The sequence below is a fragment of the Echinops telfairi genome, unplaced genomic scaffold, assembly GCF_000313985.2.
Source record: "Echinops telfairi isolate 266 unplaced genomic scaffold, ASM31398v2 ScPeMD7_7458;HRSCAF=8496, whole genome shotgun sequence".
NCBI classification, from domain to species: domain Eukaryota; kingdom Metazoa; phylum Chordata; class Mammalia; order Afrosoricida; family Tenrecidae; genus Echinops; species Echinops telfairi.
The window spans coordinates 15,869,987-15,889,810 of NW_022111358.1; the positions used below are offsets into that span (position 1 = coordinate 15,869,987).

The following is a 19,824-nucleotide window of genomic DNA, read 5'->3' on the forward strand; positions in this document are numbered from 1 at the left end:
GGAAGCCCAGGGCTGGCGGGCAGCGCCAAAGCTCGGGGGACATGTGCGCTGGCCCAGACCGCCCGCGACCATGAGCCTGACCGCCCGCGTTTCCTGCTCCATGCTCAGCTGTTTCGTAAGTGCCGGCCCCGCCTGTGGGGGCCCGAGGTCCCCAGTTTTTGCTGCGTCCACAACCCCTCCCAGGACCAGCCCTGGAGATTCCAGATTCGAGCCCATCCCCCTTCGCAAGGCTCCTGCCCGGGGCGGGGGGAGGGGGGCAACGGCTGGGGCTGGGGGAGTCGGGGCCAACCCTTTTCATTCTTGCACTTGCGTGAATCTGTGGGTGCCGGGACTCCTTGAACCCCAGGGCTGACGGTTCCGGAGCCCTTCTGGGCCCGCAGCCACGGCCCAGACTGCAGATCTCCAAGCCCCGCCCTGCAGGGGTACATCCCTTCTCCCACCACCTCTCCATCTTGGGCCCACCCGCTGCACGCTGGCTTGGTGTGGGCTGTGGCTAGGAGGCCGGTTGAGATATTGGGGGGTCTGGTTGAGAGCATGGGCTGCCTGGGAGCTGCCTCTGCGCTCGTCCCCTCCCCCTTCCACCACTCCACACCTCACCTGACCCGCCAGTCTCTTCTCCTTGACTGTCCCCAGACAGTCTCTCTTCGCTCCATCTTCCCTGCCCCTGCAGGGCTCCGGACCTCTGCATCATTCCCGACCTCCCCTCCTCCCTCTCTGGCTGATACTCCGTCCCAGCTTCCTCCATCTGTCCTCCCTGATGCTCCCCCGCCTCCCCTGTCTGCCTGGCCTCCTCTCTCCCTTGGCTGTCCTTGGGTCTCAGGGTTCCCCCCAGGTGGTGGGTCTCCGCCTCGCCTCTCCCTGGTGGGCTGTGAGAGGAGTGACTGCCTGCGGTGGGGATTCCTCAGGAATTCCCTTCAGGTCCTCTGCAGGTTTCCTAGCAGGTGTGTGGGGGGTGGGGTGGGGGGGTGTTGTGAGCAGTATGGGCCTAACTGGAAGGGAGTCCAGATCCCAAACACGCCCTCCTTTGAGAGCAAGCACCCATCAAGGTCCTCTGAGGCATGGCTGCTCAGAGCTCCCTTCCCCCACCAAAGGGAAGCAAGCTTCTCTGGCCTTGCAGCCCTGGATTCCCCGACTGTCACTGGTTCTCCTCAGGAGAGCACCTTCCCGTTTCTCTTCAACGATTGTCTCTCTTCCTTGGTAGGCTCTGCCATCTTGGAAATCTTGGTTCTATCAGAGATGCCTTCTGTAGGGAATGCAGATTCCCAGGTTCTCCTTAGACCTTACTCTTCCCTTAGGCTTAATAGATTGGAGTCACTACCCCCGCCCACACTAGGTCTCTCTTCCCTCTTCTGGAGACCAAAACTTAAGTATAGTTTGGGGGTGTGTAGTGTGTGTGGGTAGTGAGCTGGGGCTGTGTATTAGGGAGGGGAACAGAGCAAGGCTTGACTAGCCAAGTGGAGCCTGACAACTTAGGAGTCTGGTCTTTTTCACAGGGGGAGGAGGGCCCCCCCAGCCTGGAGTATATCCACGCCAAGGATCTGTTTCCCCCCAGGGAACTGGTGAAGGAGGAGGAAAACCTGCAGGTAAGGAGTCCCAGTCTCCAGGCGGGTGGGGCTCTCTGCTCAGCTCAAGACACCCTTCCTTCCCTACAAACATGTCACAGGGGACCTAGTGCCAGAAGTTCTCACTTCCTGCCCCTGCTCTCTGGAGGAAGGTGGGCATTCTGTCTGTCTGTGCACCATGGGGCCTGTGGCCCCAGGGAAGAAAAGGCAGCTCTCCAGTACAGCTGTTGCCTGGCGCGGGTACCCTGGAGAGGATGCTCCTCCAGCGCCTTGGCCCAGCATCTCCAGAGGGGACCCACAGAGCAGGGGTGGAGGGGCTCACCTCCACCTCTGGGCTGAGGGCTGCTCTGCCCCTCGACAGGTGCCCTTCACCGTGCTGCAGGGTGAGGGAGTGGAGTTCCTGGGCCGGGCAGCCGATGCTCTCATCGCCATCTCCAACTACCGGTTGCATATCAAGTGTAAGGACTCTGTCATCAACGTAAGTGCCTGTCTTGTTCCACCACACCCGATCCAGAACCCCTGTGAAGGGCCAGGTGGGCGTGCTTCAGGGTGCTATCTGATGGGGGGGGGGAGGGCTCCAAAAAGCTGCACTTCTCTTTTCGTGCTTCCAGATATTCTGTGTTCCTGCGACATTCTGTTAGCTACAGATTTGTCCATCTCTCTTACTCAACATGCCCCCCCTCCCCCCCAGTCACTGGCTCTGGTTCAGACTTGACAGTCAAGCAAACAGCCTTTTCTCCTGCCCTACCACTTGGCGGCCATGTGACCTTGGTCAAGTCATTTGAGACTCAGTAATACTATGGGGTGAGAGCACTTGCCTTGCAGGATTGCGTGACTATTAGTGGGGGGTCACAGACATAAAAGACCCCCCACGGTGCCGAGGACTTCAGCTCATGCTGCCTGCCTTTCTCCTGGCAGTCCTGCGGCACCTGGGCGGGGGTGGGGAGAGTGAGGCGAGTGGAGGAGACTTGAGCTTCCATGTGCCCTTCCTCTAAAGGTCCCCCTCCGGATGATTGACAGTGTGGAGAGCCGGGATATGTTCCAGCTGCACATTGCCTGCAAGGACTCCAAAGTGGTGAGGTGAGAGCAGGAGGGTCTCGCTCAGGTCGTCTGGCGCAAGCTTGTCTAGACCTCGCTGCTCCCAGGGCCACTGGCCTCGTTTTTCCGTGTGGAGGAATGGCTGGAAGAACCTGCGCTGGGTGGTGAGGAGCCCCGGTGACCGACTCACTGTGTTTTGACCTGAAACCGCTGGTACGCCGCTGAGCTTGTGCGGCCGTCAAACAGACAAGGGGAGGCGTGCAGAAGCACCTCGGCTCTGATCTGGCAGTGTGCTCCTGGTGTCCCTGGTTCATTTGTTGATTTCACAATAGTTACTCAGCACCCTCTCCTATGCCGACGCTGCCCTAAGGTTAAAGGGCTAGAGGTTGGAGAGCGGAGGGAGGATCAGTCAGTGTCGTTCCTGCAAGCTTCACCACGACTGGTTCATTCTTTGAGGGAAATGAGAAGCGATTGGAAGGTTTTGAGCCGGTTGACATCTGTGCAGAAGAATCATTGTGTCTGCTTTATTGAACATAGACTGAGGGGATAGGAGCAGAAGCCAAGGCAGATGCTGGGAGACGAGTTAAGAAACTTGGCAGTTACTCAGGTGTGAGATCATGACAGTCTGTCCAGGGTGGCGGCAGCAGCTGAAATGGTAACATAGTGAGAAACCGATTCTGGGAGTCTGCTTTGGAGTAGTGCTGACAGATGGATGTGTGAGGAAAGAAATATCTGGGATGACCTCCCAAAAGATCCTCCAGACACTGCCATCGAGCCGATGCCAACTCACAGCGACCCTGTAGGACAGGGTAGAACTACCCCTGTGGCTTTCTGACACTCTAACTCTTTTTTGTTTTGTTTTTTGACCATAACTCTTTATGGGAGTCAAAAGCCTTACCTTCCACAGAGCGTCTGGTGGTTTTGAACTGCTGACCTTGTGATTAGCAGCCCAACGTGTAACTGCTGTGCCCCTGGGGTTCCTGGGGTGCTCCCAAGGGTTTATAAAAGGATGCCCATTTCAGAGCTGCTGTTCACTCAGCAAGGAGCCGTGGGGAAACCCTCGGGGACTAAGCTAAAGGTCGTGGTGACTTGACCTGGCCAGTGACTGTGGGGCATGTGTCAGCCTGTGTGTTACAGCCTTGGAAACCCTCTGAGGCAGTTCTAACCTAATCTTTAAGGTCCCCATGAGTCAGGGCTGACTCAGTTGCAGTGGTTTTATGGGTGTGCTTAAGGAGTAGCCTCGAGGGATTTCAAAGAATCCAGGTTGCCCTCCCCCTCATGGAGGTTCAAGTTTAGTTGCTGAGGGAAGCCTCAATTTGTGGGCCGCATGCCTTGGAGAAACCTACCGTTGTATAGTTCAAGCACATGAAGGATCAAGTGAGGAAGGAGTTGATCGGATGGGAGTTTGATCAGGCTTCTCCCCTGGAGCTGCCTTCAGTCTTGGTAGGCTATGGTTGGGCAGAGAGAAGAACCAGGAGCCTGGAAGGCAGTGTGATGTAAGTGGGGACTTCCTGCCTGAAGTAGAGGTTTGTGCTGGGCGTTGTGGGAGATAATAGGGTCTCTGGTGTAGATACAAGGGATGCAGACCCTCCGTCACGGGAAACGTTTAAATTTGGTAGAAAAATGGACTCCAGCACACCGACTCCTTGGCTCACGGAGGCCTATGGCTTCTTGCTTGGCAGGTGCCACTTCTCCACTTTCAAGCAGTGCCAAGAGTGGCTCTCTCGCCTAAGCCGGGCCACAGCAAGACCTGCCAAGCCTGAGGACCTCTTTGCCTTTGCCTACCACGCCTGGTGCCTGGGGTTGACTGAGGAGGACCAGCACACCCACCTGTGTCAGCCAGGTGAGGCCACACTGCTCTTTGGAAGAATCTCACAGCCTGGTTCGCTTTCTTCCATGTCTGCACTTGGCTCTCTTGGGGGCTGACCGGAGTGGGTGGGGCTGTGTTCCAGGAGAGCATGTCCGAGGTCGGCAGGAGGCAGAGCTTGCAAGGATGGCTTTTGACCTACAGAATGTCTGGAGAGTCTCCCACATCAACAGCAACTACAAGTGAGGGGGCAGGGGTGGGGGACCACACCTCCTTCATGCTTGGATGCAGCAGGGTGGGCCCAGCTCCCCAGGCTGGGAGGGAGGAGAGCTCCCTGTCCTTCCCCAGAAGTCAACGGATGTCTTAGAGCCAGTTCTGTCTCTCCTCAGATTGTGCCCCAGTTACCCCCAGAAGCTGCTGGTTCCCGTGTGGATCACAGATAAAGAGCTGGAGAGTGTGGCTTCATTCCGCTCCTGGAAGCGGATCCCCGTGGTTGTGTATAGGTGAGGCAGCCGGTGGGAGGTGGGGCCGCCAGTGCTTATGCAGTAGAGAGGCTCAGAGGAGGGGGTTTGCCGCAGCCTGATGGACTGGGAGTGGCTCTGAAATGATTTTACATTTAAAAAGCCTTCGTTTTTTTTCTCCTAAGGCTGAGGCATTTGGAGGGTTGGTTCATTGTCCCTGTGTTTGTAACATCACATAAGAACAGGGGTTGGGCAACTAGAGCCCCAGAGTGAAATAGAGCCTGCAGCCTACTTTTGTCGAGACGCTATTAGAAGTACTGTCTTACTATGCTCTAAGTGTAGGTTTTACCCAGCAAGTTCGGTTCATTTAACAATGACTAACTGTGTGTTTCAGGGACACCGGTCACATCTTCTTCCACATGTTTAACATTCCTCCCTTCTGAGTCTTGTGCTTCTACTGATTTGGTTTCCCTGCCTCCCTCCTCTGATGGCTTGTAAAAGATAAACAGTCCTCACTGCTAATAATCTAGATTTTATGACCCAATCATCACAAGAAGGTGGCTTTAGCTCCAGGTTTGTGGAAATGCTCAGGGCAGTAGTCTCCAGGGTCCCTTTTCGGCTCAGTCAGTCCAGTTCAGTGTGGACTTTGTAAGAATTTGAGCTGTTCCTCATTTTTCTCTGCTCCTATCAGGATGCATCGATGATAGCCCTGGTCCGAATGGTTGGTAATGACGCTTCAGGCACCGTCTAGTTTGTTTGGTTTCTGGGTAGATAAGGTCATAGAACTGTAGATGAGGTTTCCTTCGGGATGTTTTTTATGGTTTTAAAGGGTTATAAGAAAACACAAACAAAAAACCCCCACAAAAAACACAAAGATGACGATGTCTAGAAACTGGATGAAGTCCACAAAAATGCACTAGACATTTTGCTTCCTGGTTCATTACTGAAAAGCTTGCTCTGACCCCTATCACTAAAGTAGAGCGAGACAGGTGAAAACTGAGGTTTGGGCCTGTTGGTGCTCTTGGCTCAGGCCCTGTTCTCCTGCTGGGTGTCTGGAGCTGGAGCAGGTGCAGTGCAGACTCATCAAGTCAAGGTCACCTTGGGACTACAGAGCCCATGTGAGAAAATGTATGTGGTAGCATTTTCCAAATTGTACAGCTCTCTAGAGATGCTAGATGTTAAGGGGGTTTGGTTGTCATTGTTATGACCTGCATGGACTGGTAGCCCCTGCCTGCTGTGGAGGCCTGGGTCTGCCTCTTAACATCTCTGCCGTAGGTCTCTGGGGGCGGGGAATCTCAAGGGCCTGCTTGCTTCCCTGTCTTCTCAGACACCTGCGCAACGGGGCTGCTATCGCCCGCTGCAGCCAGCCTGAGATCAGCTGGTGGGGCTGGCGCAATGCTGATGATGAATACCTGGTCACGTCCATCGCCAAAGCCTGTGCTCTGGACCCAGGGACAAGGGCCTCGGGGAGTTCCTCCAGCACCGGCAGTAGTGATGCGAGCGAGGCGTGTGACGCTGGTTTTGGTAAGGAGCGGGTGGGGCTGGCTGCTGGGAGCAGCCTTTGGCGTGGTTGGTTCCCAGGAGTCCCCAGTGAGAGGCAGGGAAGAAGGCCTGGGTCACTGCCCTGTGGGAGGCCTTGGGTGTGAAGGGTCCCTGGTCCTGAGAGGGAGAAGCACAGGGCTGAAGTGGCTGGCTGAGCCGGGGCCTTCTCCTTGCTGTCTAGATTCCTCCCTGACGGCGTGCTCCGGGGCGGAGAGCAGCCAAGCTCCCCAGAAGCTGCTGATCCTGGACGCACGCTCCTACACGGCAGCAGTGGCCAACCGGGCCAAGGGTGGAGGTTGTGAATGTGAAGGTAGTGCTGTCATCCCTGTGCCTCATGCTCTGGGCGGGGGGCAGCGTGCGTCGTGGAAAGAGCCAAATAAACCTGGCTTGCAATCAGGACTCCGCCATGTGCTTAGTAGCTGTGACTGTGTGTTAACTGCTTAGTCTGTCTGAGCTTTCTGAGCGGTTTCAAAAAGGTTGCGGAAACTGGGCGCCGGCAATTTCTACTAACTTCTAAAATATGAGGCCTCGTGTTTTCTTGTGTATGAAATGGAGGTCATACATATCTTCAGATTTGCTGAGATGATGAGAGATTTCACATGCGTATTCTGGAGACGTTTGGGCTGCTAACTGCAAGGTCAGCAGTTCAAAATGACCAGCCACTCCACATGACACAGATGAGACTGTGTGTCCCTATAAAAATGCATAGTCTCAGAATCCCTGGACAGGCTCTCTATGAGTTTGAGTTGACTTGATTACATATAATTATTGGTCCAAAGCAGCTACTGCTTATTGAGAATTCACTATATATTGCCATTATTAGCAGTGCTACTACTATGACCTGTTATTAATATTGTTACTATTGCTTCTGGAATGTGGCACTGGAGCATCCAGAGATAAAAGGGTGGTTCAGATTTCTGGCACGGTGCCCTTGGGACCATTCTTATCCGGATGCCTAGTTCCAGGGCCTGCTCTTATCCCCACGCCCCTTTCTTCTATCTACAGAGTACTATCCCAACTGTGAGGTTGTGTTCATGGGCATGGCCAACATCCATGCCATCCGGAATAGCTTCCAGTACCTCCGGGCTGTGTGTAGCCAGATGCCGGATCCCAGCAAGTAAGTGTTCCTGCTCTGATTCCACCCTCTCTCTACTCTCATCCCGTAGCTCCGGTTCTTGGAGGATGAGATGGGGGAAATGGGGAATTTGGAGGTGCAGGAGTCCTGAAGGCTGGGTGGAGTTGGGTATAGCGGGTCAGTCCCAACACTGCTTCCATTTCTCAGCAATCACTTGGGCACCATCACAGACCACTGGGTTCCGTTTGTTTGATCAGTTGCCCTACTCGAAGAACACAGAAAACTGGGAGAGAAAATGTGTGAATGTGTGTTTTAGTTCTCTCTTGCTGCTACAACAGAAATGCCTCAGGCGGATACCCTTAGCAAACTAAAATTCACTCGCACAGTTTAGGAGGCTAGAAGTATGACTTCAGGCCACAGGTTCTAGGGGAGCCTTCCTCTCTTTGTGGGCTGTGGGGACCGTCCTTGTGGTCAACTCCTGCGTCTAGGAGGTTCCTGGCACAGGTACCGTGGGTCCAGAGGACGCGCTTTGCCCCTGGCTCTCCTTTTTTTGGAGGTAATAAATCTCTCCGATCTGTTTCCATCTTTAATCTCTTATATTCCTAAAGAGTTTGGTTCAAGATTCACCTAATCCTTAAGAGTATAATCCACCTCGTGACCGTCACTAGTGCTACTTCTGCCTCGCTGACATAGAATAGGATTCACAACACATACGATACTCACAGCCGATCAGGAGGTGCAGGATTGCTGCATAATTACACAGTCGGACACATCTTTTAGGGAACACAGTTCCCTGCACAACAATATATATGTGCCCTTGTGCCCCTCATCCAGATGCTGCTCACTTCCTGTGGCTATCCAGGAGGCTTTTATCCATCCCAGGGCCTGTCTTCCCCACCGTCTTGTTGGGTATCTCTTGTCAGAAGCGCCCTAGGTGCAGGGTCTGGCCTCAGCCCTCACTAGGGGCTTCGGGTGGTGGGGCAGGCTACAGGGCGCTGGAGAGAGGATTGCAGCCCCCGCGCCCTTGGTGACAGACTTGACTTCTGCTCTTGCACAGCTGGCTGTCTGCACTGGAAAGTACCAAATGGCTGCAGCACTTGTCGGTGATGCTAAAGGCAGCTGTGCTGGTGGCAAACACCGTAGACCGAGAAGGCCGGCCGGTGCTCGTACACTGCTCGGACGGCTGGGACCGGACGCCACAGATTGTAGCCCTGGCTAAAATCCTGCTGGACCCCTATTATCGGACACTGGAGGTATTCAGAGGGCCTGGGTGGGGAAGAACAGGAATGGGGTGGGGAGAGGTGGGGCTAGGCCCTGTGACTTTGCCGTGGGGATTTTCCAGTAGAGGACATTGGTGGCTTTGAATCCTCCTCAAGGTGAGATCAGATCAGTCCTGTCCTTCCTTGTTGCTGCTTGCTCCTGGCTTTGGGAATTCCTCTGGGGTGTGGCTCACCAGCCCCCTCCAGAGAGGCCCAGGGCTTGAACCGTCTCCTCCTCTGCAGGGCTTCCAAGTGTTAGTGGAGTCTGACTGGCTGGATTTTGGACACAAGTTTGGCGATCGCTGTGGCCACCAGGAGAATGCAGAGGACCAGAGTGAGCAGTGCCCCGTGTTCCTCCAGTGGCTTGATTCCGTCCATCAGTTGCTCAAGCAGTTCCCTTGCCTATTTGAGTTTAACGAAGCATTCCTGGTATGCTCTAAAGCTTAGAGCCAGGGGGGTGGGGGGTGTCGGCCCAAGGCTCCAAGCTCAATAGTCTTGGCCCCCTAGGTGAAACTGGTTCAGCACACATACTCCTGCCTCTACGGCACCTTCCTGGCCAACAACCCCTGTGAACGAGAGAAGCGCAGCATCTACAAGCGGACCTGCTCTGTGTGGGCTCTTCTGCGAGCTGGCAATAAGAACTTCCACAACTTCCTCTATACACCCAGCTCAGAGATGGTAAGTGGAGCCTGAATCCTACAGGTGCTGCCTGGAAACCTAGAGGGCGGGAGGACAGGCCGACTGTGAGGGGTGGGGTGGGAGGACCAGAGTTGGTCCTGGCGGGGCTGAGAACATCCCGTAAGCGGCTGCTTTCCTAGGTCCTGCATCCTGTGTGCCATGTGCGGGCCCTGCACCTCTGGACAGCTGTTTACCTGCCCGCTTCGCCTCCCTGCACCCTCGGGGAGGAGAGCATGGAGCTCTACCTTTCCCCCGTGATGCAGAGCCAGGAGTTCTCGGGCCGCTCTCTGGACAGGTAGGAAAGCCCTTCTCCAGGGACTGCTTTACGTTGCGCATAAGCACTGCGCTCTGTCTTTTATGGGATATGTAAAAGCGACTTCCTGAGGCAGTTGAAGGAGAAACTCCGCTCAAGTCTTGAAGCTAGTCTGGAGTGCACTCTAGTGTCAAGGTCCTTTGTTAAGATAACATTGGTAACTTTTTCCCCTTGATTACCATCCCCTGGAACTGCTATCACGCTGCCTGACGTGCTCAGGAGGGGTAGAGGGGAACGACAGCACACAGAGAACGCTTTCAGGAAAGTTTGTGGGAATGGTCTTGGTTTTTGCTCATTAACCGGAGCGTGTTAGCTTCGTAGTAACCTTTCGTATGGCCAGCATTAGCTTCCAGAGGCCTTCAACGCTCAGAGTTCTCTGAAGAGGGGGGGGCCTTTACATGACTCCCCATTACGAGAACCCAGAGCCAGAAGAGATACATAAAAGTGAAAATTATTTCCTGATTGAATATTTAAATATGGTCTGGAGAGAGTGAGAAGGGAGTTGTTAAATTGTACGTTGCTAAAAGTGTTCCTTATTATAAATGAAACGTTAAAAGCAGAATACAAATATAACTTGTAAAACAATATGGAAGCAGAAAATACAAGGCCTGCAGTGATTCTAGATCCCACAAGCTGTCCCATATTGACATTTGTTACATGCTTTTCCAGATGTTTATCGCTGGGTAGATAATCGTGTCCACACACTGAACACACAGCAACGGTTTTTTTTTAATGAAAAACAATCATTTTCACATGCTCTTCCATATTTTTTTTCCAGTTTGATATTATGCTCGTCATTTTATGACAGCACTTTCAAAGGTGTGTGTGTGTGTGTGTGTGGTAGAATATATAACACACCATGTTGACCATTTTTAAATGTGAAATTTAGTGACGTTAATGGCATTCACAGTGTTGTGCAATCATCACTACCGTCTATTTCACAATTGAATCTTACCCCACTCGTAAAAGCTGCATCTGCTAGGCAAGACCTCTCCGTCCTCCTCTCCCCCAAGACCCCGGTAACTTCTAATCTACTTTCTCCCTCTATCCATTGCCTAGTCTAGGTAGTTCATTGTCAGTGGGACCAAATCATGATTTTCCTTTTGTGTGTCATTACTTACTTTGGTTTTAGGTTTATCCATGTGGTAGCATGTATTAGCATTTATCTTACTAGTGAAGTGAGTCCGTCGTATGCGTGTACTCGATTTTATTTGTCCATTTATCTGTTGGAAAGCACCGGATGGTTTCTACCTTTTGGTTATTGCGATTGATGCTGCAAATGAAACGATGTACCAATAGGCTTCCGCCCTGCTTTCAGTTCTGTGGGGTATGCACCTAGGAGGGGCACGGCCGGGTCATACCCGACGGATGGCTGCTCGTTGTGGTTAGCTGGTCCTCCTGATGGCCCTGTCACAACAAAACCCAACACTGCCTGCTGCTGCTCCCACCTCCAGGCCTTTGCTGCCCGTACTTGAGTGCGTTGTCGTAGGCGCTGTGTCAGCCCATCTTGTTGAGGGGTCCTCTCTCCCTAACCCTCTACGCAGCCAAGGGTGGCGTCCTTCTCCGAGGCTTGATCCCCCTCTAGCTGTCCAAAGGACTTGAGATGAAGTCTCGCCATCTGTGCTTCCAGGAAGCATTCCGTATCGATTGCAAAATTAGACAATCATAATTTGCATATTCAGCTTCATAGTGGTGATTTAGGTATTCCTCTTTTTGCCCCATCATTACGGGAAGCGCTTCAGGGAGCACCCTTTATGTATGTATCTTTGCACTGTGCTGGTATTTCTGTCAGATAAAGTCCTGGGAATGAAAATGCTGCCACAGAGGATATGTGCATTTCAAACTTTGGTATTTGTTTGTAGGCTGACAGTTTTAAAAATTAAAAGGTAGCTTTACGCTATTGCCTAGTGTTATAAAGGAAAAGAAAAAACCCAACACTATAAATGATATGTTTGGGGGCCTTTTAAGCTGAGTCCATTGTCGGGTCTGTGGATAGACTTCAGGGGTTCTATGATCCACCCCCACCCCACCCTCTTTGCACACCATGCATAATGTAAGTATAGATTCTTGTGCTTATTTTAACAGGGAAGGAGGCCATACGTTTTACCAAAATGTCATCCAGCCTTTGGCTCAGTAATCATTGTCTTAAACCAGTAACTGATGTTATAATTCCATAAGTGTTTCTTTACTGCTGATGTGCTACATAGTGCTGATGGTGAAGTCGAGTAAGGGTTGGACTGCTGCCAGCCAAGTCAGTGGTTTCAACACCCAGCTGCTCTGTGAGAAAGTAGGGGCTTCTCTGTTCCTATAAAGATTTACAGCCTGGGAAACAAGGGTCTCGGAGCCAGGAGCAACTGCCTGGCAGTGGGCCTGGCCCTGCACTAGGCTTTGTGGGCTTCACCAAAGAAAGACAAGCCGTCGGCCCTGCTTTCAAGGTATTTTTAAGCTGGATGATAAGGCACATGAAGTAATCAGAGAACAATTCTAAGTCAGAATCTGTGCAAGTAAGAATGTGGGGGGTTCAAGGGTGACTAGAGGAATGAGAAGAAATAAGAGAGTCCTTGATGGCTGTTTGACTCAGAGAATTAAAGGCCAAACGGAGCCGTCGTTAATTGTTGTCTGTAGCACGTGTGTCTTTAAGGCCTGGCGCACAACAGGTGCTTTGTCATTGTTTCAGTGGAGAAGCAAACGAACAGAATACAGAGAGTTATGCACTGGGATCAAGGCCAGTAGCGAGGGATCCCAAGGAAGTGGACACATGACGTGATGAAAGGCAGAACCTTGCTGGAGCTGGCAAGGGTCGGGAAGGACTGTTTGGAGGGAATAAGAAGTAAATTTAGGTCAGTAATCCAGAGCTTTAAAACCATACTGGGAAGTTTGTCTTAATTCACTTGTGAAGAATAAATCATTCTAGGTAGTCTAGACTTAGGGGCATGAGCAGGGTGGTTGTTAGAGGAACAGGGTAGTTGAAACACTGCCATGTCAGGGGAAGAATCCCTGGAAACGGGAAAGATTAAATCCAGAGACCTGTGGGAAGTCATCAGCAGGCTGCAGAACGGAGCGTATGTTGGAGGGTAGAAATAAAGGTAAGGATGGGTCAGTGACAAGTCCCAGTTTCAGTGTTTCAGACTTCGAGACTGAGTACTGCTGATACCGAGAAGTTGAGAAGAAGACCAGTTTGGAGAGAGAGGAGACGTAAGCAGGTTGAGGTTGAAATATCAGTCGATGGCAAGGGGGTCTTGTGCAATAGGTAACTCAAGATGGAAAATCGAATTTAGAAGAACATTATAAAAGTTTTTAGGGAAGCCTGACTTAACCTGTGGGTCTACCTTGCTCTAGATAAAAAATGCCCTGCCTACCCTCTTTCCTCCTCATTCATTGAAATCTGACACGTATCCTAGCATCTAGGACCCTCTCTAGCCTCGCCTCTTTGTGAAGCTTTCCCTGTCCATCCTAGCTGGACGGGCTCTCCCTTGGTCTCAGTGCCACTGACATGAGTCACTAAACTTTTGATACATATTGGAATTAGCAGTGGAGGATGACAAAAAGTTGCTATTGTTGAATGTGGGTGAAGGTTTCATGGACGTGCCTTAAACGGTCCCACTTCTAAGTGTGTGTTTGAAAGCTTCCATAATAAAAAGTACCATGCATGACACCGGCTATGATACTTTTTGAGAGTACAGGTGCCTGTACTGCACTCTTGGCTGGCCATTTTGACTGCATAGGTCTTAGATGGGTCCTGCTTGTCTGTGTTGGTAGGCGATCCACAGGTCCTCCTCATGCCCACCAAATACTGAGCCCTGCTGGTCCACTTAATTCAGCCATAGTCTTTGAGAATGAATGAGAGTGACCAAGGTAGGGTGATTGTGTGGGGTGATTACATAAACGCTGAAGCCAAGTCCATGGTCTGCGCTTGGAGCTTTCGATGATACAGATTACGTGTATGATTTTAAATGGATGACGTCTGGGAACCCTAGCTGACATTGCTCTTGCTCTGGTGTCTGGTTCTTTATCCCGGAACTGGCCCCCATTCGCTGACCTGGAGGTGCTGGCTTGTCATTCCAGATTGCCTAAAACCAGATCCATGGATGACCTTCTTTCTGCCTGTGACACAAGCAGCCCCTTTACGCGCACGTCCAGTGACCCTAACCTGAACAATCACAGTCAGGAGGCCAGGGTAGGCCTGGAGCCTTGGCACAGCGGTCCTGAAGGATCCGAGACAGCCTGTGAGAAATCAGGGCCAGGAGGTCCTCAGCCAGCTGCCGGAGAAATGGGCCCTCCCACTCTGTCCAGCAGCCAGGAAGACGACTTGAGCAATAAGCCTTTCAAGAGCCACAGAAACTGTTCTCCGAGTTACGAACTGTGTAATACTGCTGTGCCCCAGGAAGTGGAAAGCAACCCCTCTGATCTTGAGGTCAAAGTCCCAGAAGAGACGACGGTACCCGCTCTAGACCCTCCTGCCCAGGATGAACGGAATAGAACTTTAGATGGCACCAGGGAGGAGCCCGCTGAACACTGTCCTGAGAAAGAGGCTGTCAGTGTACTCTCTGAGGCCGTTCTTGTCCGGTGTGATGGAATTGGTGATTTTCCCGAGTCTTCCCAGCATGCTCTTTCGGGAGTTCCCCCCCAGGCCCAGCTGAACTCCATGCACTGTGTGCCCTCTAGTTGTACTTCAGATCCCAGTCTTTGTGACCCACTGAGTGCTCCCTGCCAAACTCCTCTAGACCCAAGCCCTGACTTCCTCAGCCAAGATCCCTCAGGGTCTGTGGCAAGTATCTCCCACCATGAACACCCCACTCCTGTGCCCGATCTGATGCCTGGGGAGGAAGACTCTGGCAAAAGGGGGACTAGGCTAAATGGGCAGTTATTGGAAAATCCTCGGTTTGGGAAAATGCCATTGGAATTGACCCGAAAGATGGTTTCTCAGAGCCAGATCAGTGAGTTCTCTCTTCTGGGGTCCAACTGGGACAGCTTCCAAGGGATGGTGACTTCATTGCCAAGTGGGGAGACCACCTCTCGGCGGCTGCTTGCCTATGGCTGTTGTAGCAAGAGGTCAGGCAGCAAGCAGATGAGGGCAACGGGGCCCTGCTTTGGGGGCCAGTGGGCTCAGAGAGAAGGTGTGAAGTCGCCCGTCTGTTCGAGTCATTCTAATGGACACTGTACTGGCCCAGGAGGCAAAAACCGGATGTGGTTGTCCGGTCACCCAAAGCAGTTATCCCATACAAAGCCTGTTCCCTTGAGTTGCTCTTCTCCAGTGCCTCCTCTCTACCTGGATGACGATGGACTGCCCTTCCCTACGGATGTGATCCAGCATAGATTGCGACAAATTGAAGCAAGCTACAAGCAAGAGGTGGAACAGCTACGCCGGCAGGTGCGTGAACTTCAGATGAGGCTGGATATCCGTCATTGCTGTGCCCCTCCAGCAGAGCCCCCCATGGACTACGAGGATGATTTTGTAAGTATTCACTTACTATGCCATCCATCCACCCTAACAGCCTTGCATCATCCATCAACATTCGCCTAGCCACTGAGCTAGATGCTTGAGTTAGATGATGAAAGAAAGACACATCCCCTGCCCTTGGGGCTCACGGCCTAGTGGGAGAGACAAACAATTAACATTATATTCTGGAATGCATTACTTGGAGGAAGGCCAACTGTTAAGCTTCTGGGTAAAAGGTCAGGAAAGACTTTCCTGAGAAGTTAGTGCTTGACCTGAGTGCTGAAGAAATATGTAGTATGCGCCAAGTGCTCAGGAACAAGGAACTACTTGCACAGAAGTATGGCGTCAGTAGCTACGAAATGGTACGGCTTGAGTAAAGAGTGCGAGTGACCGATGTACCCCTATTTGTGCTGGGACCAACAGGACAAAGAACATGTTGGAAAGTGCTACTGGAAGGGATCGGGTTTGGAAGAGTCAAGGGTGTTGAGTTACCTTTCTTGTTTAAGCTTTTACCTTCTGGCAATATAGTTTTGTTGCACAGAGATGATCAGATTTGAATTTTAAGAAGATGACTCCTAACATAATCTGTCAACTGGCTAAAGCTGTCGTGAGACTCATTAGGGCATTTTGGAATGGGCCAGGTGAGAGAAGACGAGGTCCATCTGGACTGCTATGTTGAGAAGTCGCAGCTGGCCCTGAGCCAGCTGCTTTCCCATCGTACCTTGTTATCTGTACATCTGTCCATGCGAAGGCACTTTCATTGGCCGGCTGCCCACTTCTCTGCTGGTAATGCGGGCAGGGCTAACAACTTCTTGTCCAGGGGCATCACTTGGAGCAGGGGTTAGCAAACGTTTTTGGAGAGTACCACATAGGAAATATTTCAGGGCATGCGATCTCTGCCACAACTACTCATTTCTCCTGTTTGGGGGCAAAAGCAGCTATAGGCAATATGGACATGAGTGAATGTAGCTGTGTCCCAATAAAGCTTGATTTACAAAAGCAGGCAGTGGGCCAGATTTGGCCCACAGGCCAGCATTCACTGAACTTTAGTTCAAACTGTAATAAGTGGAGTTTTCTTTCCCCAGCGGTGTAACACATTGGTTAAAAGCATGGCTCTCGAGCCAGAATGTTAGCTAGGATCAAATCCCAGCTTTACAACGTGCGAACTTCCCAGCCCTCTTTGGGCTCTGTTTCATCATGCGTAACACAGGGATAACCTAAGGTTGCCACGAGGAGTTAAATAAACTCAGACAGGTAATGCCCGTCAAGCAGTGCCTGGCACATAGCTAATGCCAGATGCCCACGATGAGGAAGATATTGTGATGTCTTTGCATTTCTTTAGACGTGTTTAAAGGAGTCAGACGGCAGTGATACAGAGGATTTTGGCTCTGATCACAGTGAAGATTGCCTTTCAGAAGCAAGCTGGGAACCTGTGGATAAGAAAGAAACTGAGGTATGTCAGGCACATGTGTGGAGGGTCCCAATGCAAGCGATGATGGGCCTTGTCAATTTCCCAGGGGAGGCTTTCCTCGTGGCAATGTTACTCTTCTATACTCTCGATAGGAACCTGGAACTTTTCCCTTGTGTCTCTGTCAGGTGACTCGCTGGGTTCCTGATCACATGGCATCACATTGCTATAACTGTGACTGTGAATTCTGGTTGGCCAAACGAAGGCACCATTGCAGGTAAGAAGTTGTTTTGTATGATTCAGGATCACTCTCAAAACAGTATCATACATTTATATACTTAGAGTCTGAAAAAGAGAGATGTTTTCTCTCATTTACTCATGCAAGGCCTTTCAGACTTTCATTTTCTCTGAACTCTTCTTTCTTTGCTCTTTGGCAGAAATTGTGGGAATGTATTTTGTGCTGGATGCTGCCACCTGAAGTTGCCCATTCCTGATCAGCAACTTTATGACCCAGTTCTTGTCTGTAACTCATGTTACGAACACATCCAAGTATCTCGTGCCAGGGATCTCATGAGCCAACATCTGAAGAAACCCATTGCTACGGCCTCCAGCTGAATGCCAGAGACGACGACGTGTCCGATTTTTAGCAGGTTTGAAGGGAGGATCTGCTTCAGGTGGAGTTGTGACGGCTTTTTGGTGTGGCTCCTGAATCCACAGAGCTCAAAGATGCCGTCCTGAGAAATCCTCCTTGGGACGATGGGACTGGAGGCAGAGGAATTCCAACTTAGCAGGAGGGCCTTACCTTGAGGTAAAGGTCCTGATCCAGACCCCAAGTCTGGAGGCTTAATGTTGAATTGGTGACTCAGCTTCTTTCTCCTGGGGCCCACAAGATAATGATTTCATAGATCCTTCCTGGTGCAAAAGTGCCCCAAACAGCAATAGAAAGGCATATGTATAACCAAACTCCAGGTGATAACCACACCCATCCCTCCTCTGCCTTGAACAATGCCGAGTATAGTATCTAAGAGGAATTTCTCTCCCTCTTGAGATGAACCCCCCACACCTCTGTGCTCTGTGTCTGTGCATGAAGGCTCAGTCTTAGAGGCACTCCCCTAGTCGCATCAGTTCTGTCTTTCTGTGGAGTTTGGTTCAAAGACTGGTTCAGCAAGTGGAGGTTCTGGTGTATTTTTCCCTTTGGTCATCGACCAGCATCAGTGAATATTCAATTTAGGGGAACCGTTCTAGGGGTCAGACATTTGGGGAGCAGAGGGAAGCTCTGCTGACGGCCCATCCTAAGGAAAGTCAGTACTTGGAGCCGTGAGGGCACTCTGTTATTGCGCAGCGAGAGCTCTTGAGGTAGCACTGTGAAGGATGAGGAATGGGGAACAGCAAACAAGGCCCTTGTGAACTATCTGCTGAGTTGTGCCCTACCCCTTTAACCAGGCTTCCTAGTTGTCCTGGTGCTAACACAGGAGCTACACCTTGGTCCTCTCCAGGCATGAAATAAACATTTTTTGGAGTGTTCCATCACCCACTTCCCCTGTGTTGTCTTTCCCTTGGCTGCCGCCGCTCTGGGTCACTCTGCTTCTGATCCTGAACACTTGACGCCTCGAGGGTAGGTTGTAGGTTTGACTTTTCACCTCCTGGAATGTGCTGTTTGGTTTGTGAGGGTTTCAGTACAAATGCTGCTGTCTACTTCTGTGCACTTACCAATGGAACCCAAACAGAAGGGAGTAAAGCATTGATACCAAAATTGGGGAAATGTGTCCATTTGGACCAAACATTGTTTTTCTTTTTATTCTTTTTTTTTTTTCCATCTTAATATGTACCAGTGGCACTTAACCAAAAGCTACAGTGATATAACCATGTACTGTGGTTGGAACAGATACAGTCTCCTTGGCCTATAATGAAACCGCTAGGAATTTGTTTATACAATTTTAATTTTTGGTGTATAAGAGGTGAATTACATTTAGGCTTAATCCTGCTTTTAAAACATGGTAGTCATCTCACTATTTTCATGATACTTTCTAGAAAAACCTACAAAGAACTAGGCTCTGTATTTAGAACAAGGATTGCTGTCTGTCCTGACCTTTTCCCAGCCCTACGGAGAAGCATCTGCTACTTTTATCCTTGACACGATGTAACCTAAAAAGTTGTGGCGTATTTAGGTCAGCCTAGCAGAACTTTTTTAGATGGAGTTGAATAATGGAGATTTTGTGTCTGGGAAATTCCTGAGATCATTGAGAAAGTAACAAACTATTCCTTGTCTCTGATACATAAAATTAATGCTAAGCATTCTCAATCATTCAGATTTACTGCCAGTTGGGAGTGGCTTTTTATTAACTTGACTTTGATTGCACTTCACTCTGCCCGTTTTCAGGGGGAGCAAGAGTGCTAACATTTGGGGAGACTGTATCTGTCCATCTCGCGTGGCTGTTTTGAGGGGCTGTCCTATCAGTGAGCAAACTGCATGGCCTTGGAGAGAGAGACTGGGCTCTCAGCTCAGATGCATTCATCAAATACTCCTTTCAGAGCTCTTGTGGGTGTTAAGTGACATGAGATGGCCAAAAATCCAAACTGTGCAGTCGCGTTGTGACAAACATACAATGTGCTGTAAAATCTCAATACAATTTAAATAAAATCTCTATATTAGTGCTGCTTTGTTGGGTGTTTTTATTACTTTTTATTTCTGAGGGGAAAAATGGGCTCCTTTTCCTTTGTCCACGAGAACGGGCTAAAACATAATGCACCCGCCTCCCAGCTATCTCCATCAATTTTTATGGGCCCTGATTTTTTAAAAAAAAATCAACTCCCTGGACACTTACTAACCGGATAGAGAGGTATCCTTCCAGACACCGTACGTGCTTCCCATCTCGTTTGATTATTTCTCGTTAGCATCTACAATGTCACCACCTATTCTCTCTTGATCTTCTCCCCGTAAGTGGCCTCCTTTCTCTGAGTAAATTGTCCAGAGCAGAAAGTGGCCGGCGCGAGTCTCCCGAAGCGTGTGTAGGACGTCACTTCTGAAGACGGATGTGTGGCCTCGGACTGTGGGCCAGGATTGGAGGTCGGACGGACTGGGCTCACGACTGGAGGTAGGCCCCTGCGCGGCAGAATGCCGGCCTGGACCTTGCCGCACGTGGCGGGCGCTGGGGCGTCCAGCGCACACGCCCTCCGGGCCGGCACAGCCCAGCGGACGCGGGCCGGAGACGCCAGCGGGCAGCAGTCCCCGCCCGGGGCT

General features: G+C 51.0%; 2 protein-coding genes across 3 annotated transcripts in view; both read left to right on the plus strand.

Annotated features, from left to right (window-relative positions):
- MTMR4 (myotubularin related protein 4) overlaps positions 1-19,237 on the plus strand; it is a 23,146-nt gene extending 3,909 nt beyond the window's left edge. The window contains exons 1-18 of one of the 2 annotated variants that reach the window (XM_013005834.2): positions 33-115; positions 1,494-1,583; positions 1,924-2,040; positions 2,560-2,642; positions 4,283-4,443; positions 4,553-4,649; positions 4,797-4,910; positions 6,196-6,392; positions 6,592-6,720; positions 7,416-7,527; positions 8,543-8,738; positions 8,988-9,173; positions 9,252-9,422; positions 9,563-9,717; positions 13,801-15,190; positions 16,518-16,628; positions 16,772-16,860; positions 17,021-19,237. In XM_013005834.2, the coding sequence (XP_012861288.1) occupies positions 71-115; positions 1,494-1,583; positions 1,924-2,040; positions 2,560-2,642; positions 4,283-4,443; positions 4,553-4,649; positions 4,797-4,910; positions 6,196-6,392; positions 6,592-6,720; positions 7,416-7,527; positions 8,543-8,738; positions 8,988-9,173; positions 9,252-9,422; positions 9,563-9,717; positions 13,801-15,190; positions 16,518-16,628; positions 16,772-16,860; positions 17,021-17,198 (3,621 nt within the window). In that variant the 5' untranslated portion in view covers positions 33-70 and the 3' untranslated portion in view covers positions 17,199-19,237. Of the gene's footprint in view, positions 1-32; positions 116-1,493; positions 1,584-1,923; positions 2,041-2,559; positions 2,643-4,282; positions 4,444-4,552; positions 4,650-4,796; positions 4,911-6,195; positions 6,393-6,591; positions 6,721-7,415; positions 7,528-8,542; positions 8,739-8,987; positions 9,174-9,251; positions 9,423-9,562; positions 9,718-13,800; positions 15,191-16,517; positions 16,629-16,771; positions 16,861-17,020 lie in introns of those variants that run through there. The other variant, XM_045299569.1, reaches the window with a different exon arrangement.
- A 461-nt stretch (positions 19,238-19,698) lies between these two features.
- HSF5 (heat shock transcription factor 5) overlaps positions 19,699-19,824 on the plus strand; it is a 61,651-nt gene continuing 61,525 nt past the window's right edge. The window contains exon 1 of the mRNA XM_045299297.1: positions 19,699-19,814. Within this exon, the coding sequence (XP_045155232.1) occupies positions 19,699-19,814 (116 nt within the window). The remainder of the gene's footprint in view (positions 19,815-19,824) is intronic.